General features: G+C 42.1%; 1 protein-coding gene across 1 annotated transcript; it reads right to left on the bottom strand.

Moving 5' to 3' along the window:
• Positions 1-805: 805 nt before the first annotated feature.
• Positions 806-7,001, bottom strand: LOC131583362 (uncharacterized). Its single transcript, XM_058847386.1, has 5 exons — positions 6,741-7,001; positions 5,122-5,249; positions 4,589-4,646; positions 2,093-2,216; positions 806-1,496 (listed from the first exon to the last, which is right to left on the bottom strand). The coding sequence occupies exons 1-5, from the start codon at positions 6,861-6,863 to the stop codon at positions 1,138-1,140; spliced, it is 792 nt and encodes a 263-aa protein (XP_058703369.1). The 5' UTR covers positions 6,864-7,001; the 3' UTR covers positions 806-1,137.
• Positions 7,002-7,550: the final 549 nt, after the last annotated feature.

The raw sequence follows: 7,550 nt of genomic DNA, 5'->3' as shown, positions 1-7,550 counted from the left end.
TCGCATTAACTATCTATAACAAGATCAAGGCTGGACAGAGCATTCTGTTCTGGCTGCTTTCAAGTACCAGCAATCCTTGAATGTGCCTCTCACCTGCCTTGCCTTGCTTTGGCAACCCAAATTTCCTTTCCTTGCCCTTCTAACCCTCCCTAGCCTTGCATTCTCATGCATGACCATACCCCACCCTTGACCTGTCTACTGGTTTCCTCCAGGGCCTTTCTGTTTCTGCCTGGCCTACCCATCTCTGGGCTTACCTTCCTATTCCCAGCCTTGTCTATAACTTCTGGGCCTTCTCTCACCACTTTATTTGCTTTCCCTTCACTGCTCTACCTCCCCTGGACGTGCCTACAGCAGCCTACACTTGGTTTGCACTGCCTTGCCTGCATGGAGTGCAAAGCAAGGAGTGACAGGCAAGGTAAAGCAAAGCAAGGAAGCTGTAGGTAGGGCCAGGCAAGGCAGACATGGGCAAGTCAAGCAAAGCCAGGGTAGACTAGGAAAAACTAGGAACGATACTGAAAGCAAGGCAAGGCCAAGTGACTTGGAGTACCTTTCCTTGGGAAGCAAAAGATACAATGCCAATGATGTTGGAGCAGATGTTAAGGTTCTGTGGTGAGGAATAGTCCAGCAAGATATATCTGTCCTGGCCCCTTTTGAGTAGGCATATTTGTTGGATGCATTCAATACTAGAGGTGGATTGGGCCTTGGGTGTTTTGTATTTTGATAGAGGAAAGGCCATTTCTTTTGATATGGGCTTCTAGTTCCTCTCTTTGGCAAAGAAAGCAAGTTTGGATGGGCACTTTGGGTGGTCTGAGTGAATTTAAAGGCTTTTCCCAATAGGCAGTTCTCCAGGTTAGGACTGTTGAATTTTCAGTGGGAATGCAGATACCAAGCTGTTGAGTTTTTTTGTCCTGGTAGCTTTAGTGTGTGGGCAGTCTCAGGTGCCTTTACATTTGGATCTTGACCCTGTGAAACTGAAAGCTTAGGACAGTACCTAGAGCTGAGAAGGCAAATGCCCATAGTGTGTGCTCATAGTTTGATGGGTGCAGTTGAAGTTGTAGGCAGCGAGATGTTTTTTGCCAGATGTATTCAAGTTTTTTAGCAGACTCTGAGTGAAAAGCTCTGTGAGGGCAAAGGAGTTCACGTTTCCCTTTGAGTGTGGTGCAATGAAGAGTGTGCAGTTAGGAGGGGAAGATCAGCAAAATCTCTTTGTGGTGGAACAATGGGTTGGAGAGCAAGGACATTTTTCAGTTTGGCTCTGCATTCCGTGGTTTCGAGCTGGCCTTGGTGCATTTCCTTCTTTTGCGAGCTGACAGCACCATCGTGTGGTTGTTCCATCGTGTGGTTGTTTTGTTTCATCGTGTGGTTGTTTTGATGAGCTCTGACAGGGCCAAGGAAAAAGCCAAGCACTTTTCTGGCCCAGCCCCATTTGTGTGGGGATAGAGTTGGGGAGAGCTCCACTGTGGGTCCTGGCTCCTGGAGACTGACAGAAAGTGCTCCTACATGTAGAGGGAAAGAAGAGGAATAGTTTTATTGTTGGCTGAGCAGTTTATAAGCTGTAAAAATAAGGCAATTGCAACATGGCCTCATCCTTTTAGAATGTTTTCTGTGCAATCAGCTGCTCAGCATTTAACTCACATGCACTGAACTGCATCCCCCTCCCTGGAGAGATGCACTTTCTCTCAAGCTCTGTGTGCCATCTTACCCTCTCAATTTTGCAGATCCCAAACCCCTCTAAAATATCCAGCAGCTGCTTGCAAAAAAAGGTCCTACAACAAAAAAACAGTGCTGGCTTTCATAGTCCCTTTGCAGTCTGTAAACAAGACAAAACACACTAATGATTCACACTTTCCTTCTCAACTGTAGATATCAGTACATTTTCTAAAGGTGGCAGAGCCCATCATTACAGCAAAACATTTCCAGCTGCAGTTCAGACTGAGAGATGTGCCAAGACAGAAGGTATTTGCTGCCTTTCCTTCTTCCCTGTAAAACTCATTATCTGCAGCTCAATCACTTTCACTCACTTTCTGCTGAGTCCAGGCTGCTAGAGATCACACAAAAGGAAGTGTTGGGACAGAAGATGTTCTTAATGTACCCCCTTCTCTTAACACCAATGAGTTGTGCACATTGCACTGAGGCTCTGTATCTTCTTTTCCAGATAAACCTGCTGTCACTCTTTTCACCCTCAAATCTTCATTGCAAACATCCAGCATCTGTGCCTATAGATAAAGGTTCTAGAAGTAAGAGCCAGTACAGAGCTGCACCTTCCCACCACTACCCAAATCTGACTCGACTTGGTTTTGAGTAGAACATGCTTTTATACTCTATTGTTATATAACTTTCATATTAATAATTAAATTTACATTGTTCTATTGCATGCATTGATTTTACCCAAGCATGGATTTCTCATGATCCCCCCAAACCCCTAACATAGCTTCTCATGATTCTTTAAACAATAATTATATCTAATCATATCTAACAATTGTATAATTTATCATATACTGACTACACAGGTGCAGTTTCACATGTTCTTAGCAAGCACAAGGCCTAACATTTCCTAGGGCCTACCTTTAACACCTTTCCCAGGGCTTGCCAAGCCTAACTTTCTTTCTAACTCCCCGAATTCCTTATGATTTTAAAATCTTTTACTATCAGGGTCAGGCTGAATCCTGCTCCATTTGTAATTTTCAGAGGCAGAAGCCTGGTCCTGGACACAGCACTGTGGACATCAGTGGTGGCACTTTAACTGGGGAAAAAACCTGACCCCATCAGGTTCCTGATGCCAGTTCTTCTGAGGTGTTTGGCATTCCAAGGATAGCCCAAATGGTGGGGGCAACTTGGGTCTGGGATGAATCCTGGTCCATTTGTAGTTTTGGAGACAGAATCCCACTCCCAGCCATGGACCCTTGGAGATGATCAGCAGCCCTTTTCCAGGGGAAAGAAAACTATCTCTGCTCTGTTCCTGGTGTCAGTTTGTCAGAGGTGTCTGGCACTCCAAGGACAATCTGACTTCGAGGTGGGGATGGATTGGGTCCAGGAGGAATCCTGCTCCATTCATAATTTTGGAGGCAGAAACTCCACTCCCAGCAACAGGACTGTGGACAGGAACAACAGCCCTTTTCCATGGGAAAGAAAACTGATCCCTCCAAAAAGACAATGCTTTTCTTCTATTCTTGTCCATCAATGACTAAGTATAGGCACAGTCTCAGCTGTAATCCATCTTCTTTATGTAACACATCCAGAAAAGTCAATCTGGAGACCCCTCTGGCATGGTGGAAAAAACTCCACATGGTTGGTTTAGCACTCAACCAGCTGACTCTTCCCTGGTCTGCCTCCTTGCCTAGCTTTTATTGAGATATGCCTTATTCAGATGGTAAAGAAGGGTGTGACACAACGAGTCTCTCAGCCAGGCAGGGCTGTGCTCACTCACCTCCACTTGGGCTGAGTTCTGGAATCTCACCATCAAGAGTCCCTTAAGGTTTTAGAGCCTCTAAGACAAACACAAGAAGCTCAATAATACAAGATTTTCAAACAAAGTGCTGGTCTATCTTCCCAGTTATCTTCCTCTTCCCTTGTGTGCTACAGCATTTACTGGCTTTTACACAGCACTGTGATGGTGTGAGCTGGGGATCCACAGCAGCTTTTGTGCTGTTCTGCAGTGGTGTAGCCCACCAGCAAAAAGTACAACATGCTCACACTGCTGCTGACAGTCACCAGTTTGTGGAAACATCAAGCATTTGCAAATTGTGAGGCTTCATCAGCATTTCCTAAAACATAAGTCTTGGGGTAAAGAAAAAACCAAAAAAACCCAGGAATTTTGAAAACAACTTCAGCACTTCTGTCAGTCCTCCTCCATTTCTGCAAATGCTTTTGTGGATTCTGAGGTCTCAGCAATGTTTAACAGGTATTATTATGGCTATTCCTGCTTGTAGGTCTGGACTTTGATCACACTATTGCTACGATGATCTCATTTGCTTTTCTAGTTCATTGACAAACTCTGCAGTGACACACCCCTAAATGTAACCCTTCCATTAAAAAAATGGGTAATGTTTTTAACAAAGAACATGTAAGGTTTGAAAGATAGAAAATGAGTGATTAATATGAGTATTCCCCTGATAAAGGGCTTGTCAGGCCTGAAATCATTAACCCATCTCTGCTCTTTCATATTATTAAATATCATTTGTAACTGCCACAGACCCAGACTGAAGCTTGTAGGATGAATGTGTAGGAAAGGGCTTTTAAAAATGAAGAAAGTAGTAGTGCAAGGAAGCTCCTTTGTTTTCTTTTTTGGATTTATTGTGAAACAATGAAATGGTCCATTAATCCAATGGATTCCCATCATTCCAACTGGATTCCAGTAACTAAAGACTAACTTTTGTAAAGATTTCTGGATCTAAAAGTGTTGAATCTAATGGAATATAATTAACAGACAGGGGCTAAAGTTGTCAAAAAGGACTGTGATTTATATTTGTACAAGATAAAATGAAGAAAAATAGGAAAACAGCAATCAAAAAATATTATCTGTGTATACATAGGTATGTGGAAAATTTATGTTGATGGAAAATGCGAAGAGTGAAGGGATAACAATTACCTTGATCAAACCTGATGATTCTACTCTCAGCACAGGAAGGAAATAGAAGACCCAAATTCTTTTTGAATTAGAAAAGAAGATAAATAAAGGGAATATTAGATGTAGAGAGACATCAAGCTCTACTTTATCTCTCTTTTCAGAAGCAATTTCATTTATTTGAGAACCAAGAGACTGCATTTTTATTTCCCTCTGGCTTGAAGCATTTGTGCAGCAGATGGCAGTAAAAACCCTCACCCATTTAACCAGTTGCCAGCAGAAGGAGCGGTTCCACTGCCGTGTGAGCTTCCTTGGTTGTCACAGAGGTACTGAACTCAGTTATTACAGTCTCCTCACACACATAAATTTTTTTGTTTGGTCTTGGTCAGTATAGCAGTTCTCAGAGTATTATTATTTATCAAGTAATGTAAGAGCTACATGATCTCGGTGTATGCACCACTGCAGGATGTGCACCCATAACATTTTCTGCTAGGACAGCCAGACCCAGCCATAAAACCAGGCACAATCCCCCTAAAGGTACAGAAATAAGGGTATACTCACAGCTTGAGTTTAAGATTAAAATCTTCCCCAAGTTGTTTGGGTTTGTTTGGGTCTTTTCCAAACCAAGGTCATAGGTCAGCTGAGAAACATTAGTCAGGAACAAATCTTTAAGCACGTAAGACACCTGGACCAAGAGAAAGAGTAGGATTAAAAGCAGTGGGTCCTCAGACAGTGAGATCAACATGTTTATCATCAGCTCTGCTTAATTTACTCCACTTTCCTGTGTATTCAGGATGCATCATCCTGGCATTATATATTTCAGTAAAATAGACTATGCAAGTTCCATAGTGCCACACTGCTTCTGCCTTGGTTTCAGAAGTTGCATGCAGTCTGGCACAGTTCCTAAAAAAACAGGATGGGAGTTTGGAAAATATTTTGCATGTTCAGAAAAGGAATGCTGAAAAGACCATGCTGCAGTTACAGATCAGCCAAAGGGCACACACACATATTTTTCTTCTTTGCAAAAACATTAGTTTTAAAATTCCAGTTTTGCAGTGGTGATTTCCTCATAGTTTTAATTCAGGGTCTACCTGAAACATTTTCAGACACAGAGGAAAAATAATTTTCACCAGCTGAAAGTATGTAGTGAAGAAACATTTGTGGAATACATCCATCTAAAGAAAGAGAAAACCACCACACTCACACTCTCCCTCCAAAGAAAAGAAAACATGCAGAAATTTTTTTCCTGTTTTTCCTGAAGTTATTTTCCAGGTAAGTCTCTCCTGGTAGAAAACAACACAGAGAGAGCTGAACAATTTTGTGCCTAAGAATGTATTCCCATTTATCATTAGAATTCAATTGCTGTGTGTAACCTTTTTATCCTCTCCAGCTTTACTCCCCCTTACTGGGCAGAGGTCCAAGACACCAAGGAAAATGATGGTGCATTAGCACTGTTCAGAGTGCCAGAGGCACCACAGAGCATCAGTGAGTTTGACTTTTCTAGTTGTATCTTTTCAGAGTTAAGTATGTTGTTTCAAAACTTGTTACTACAAGCTATGGAAGGTGTAAAACACCTGAAAAATCAAACATATTAACAAGGTATTGTGAAGCTTATATGCCCAGAATTACACCTGCAGGCACCTGGGGAAGCTTTCTGGCTTGTTCTAGAAAAGGCTCCTCACAACTGGATGATAACTGCCTCTCTTTCCAGCCTTTCTCCCCAAAGTACAAATCTCCATGAAATGAACATGATCCAGAGCCTGTGAGTCAGAGATGTGGCTGTGAGGACTCTGACACTGCTGAGAGGAGTGGGCCAGGCAACCACATTCAGCATCCTCAAGTGGCAGCACCCAGTGCCACAGCAGTGCACAGCACGTGTCCACAGGTCAGGAAGAAAGACAACAGGCACATTTGCTCAGACAGACACAGCAGCAGGTAGAAAAATTCAGATTTTCTGTGTGAATCTTCAGGCATACCCTGTCTGAGGAATACAGTCTTGATTTGCATTTACTGTACTTACCTGTTCTCCTAGAGAGAAGACTCTGGATCCTGCTCAGTACCTAATCTAGCAGTTTTTCCAAGCCATTCAACATTATTTGAAGCCCCAGCATGCATTTTTCCTGTTATCTACTGCCATAAGCAAGAGGCTTCTCTGCAGCTTATGCCAAATACTCACCCAGCTGTACATGTGGGCTGGTTGCCAGTCCATTTTCCACATGTTTACTGCTCTGACCATCCATTCTTGTGTGCTTTCACCTACCTGTGTTGCAACTACACCTTCATTTTCCTTTGCAGACATGTTCTGTGCCACTAAAATTGCTCTTCGTGGGAATATAGTACAGACAGATTGAGAAACTGCTATTAGGCAAGTGAAAAATAGGAAAAGGACTCTTATCAAATTAGTAATGTCTTGGGTATTTAGGTGAAGGCATTTGGCACTTGCATATTCTTATGGGTGTGAGTCCATGCATACTACAAACTCCATTCCTGTGCTTCATATTTTTCTTCCCAAACTCAGATATATTTCAGAAGAGCCCCTCTAAAGATGTCTGATTGCTTTATGGTACACAAATTAGTAAGCAGGGATTTTACTTTATTCCCTTTCCATACAGGATAAATCAAGTTAATGACATTTGCACAGGTTTATACCACAGTAAGATATTTGCAAAAACTAAAGTAGGTATTTCTTTTGTACCTTTGCAAGCAGAGCTATGGGAAACAAGAAAATCTTAAAAACTTTGTTACTAAGGGAAGACAACTGCCTGGGACAGTGTCTTTTCTAATATGCCCTAAGCATAGAACAGTTCATCTCGTGACTTGGAATAACTCATCAACTGCTTGAATTGGAAATACTGTCATTTATTTCTTTTACCTTGAACAAAACCAAGACCATTTCCTTTTTTAGATGCTACTTGTACTTTCTGGTGTATAGCAACGTACATCACACACTTTATAGTTATGCCTTAGTGTGATTAACATTACTCAG

This window comes from Poecile atricapillus, chromosome 11 (genome assembly GCF_030490865.1).
Source record: "Poecile atricapillus isolate bPoeAtr1 chromosome 11, bPoeAtr1.hap1, whole genome shotgun sequence".
In the NCBI taxonomy this organism is placed as follows: domain Eukaryota; kingdom Metazoa; phylum Chordata; class Aves; order Passeriformes; family Paridae; genus Poecile; species Poecile atricapillus.
This window is presented reverse-complemented; position numbering and strand designations above follow the sequence as displayed.

Coding starts and splice junctions, on each gene's coding strand:
- LOC131583362 (XM_058847386.1), bottom strand. CDS start 6,863: ATGTCTGCAAAGGAAAATGAAGGTGTAGTTGCAACACAGGTAGGTGAA. Junction 5,250..6,740: donor CAGCCCACATGTACAGCTGG/GTGAGTATTTGG, acceptor CTCTTGGTCCAG/GTGTCTTACGTGCTTAAAGA. Junction 4,647..5,121: donor ATCTTAAACTCAAGCTGTGA/GTATACCCTTAT, acceptor TAATTCAAAAAG/AATTTGGGTCTTCTATTTCC.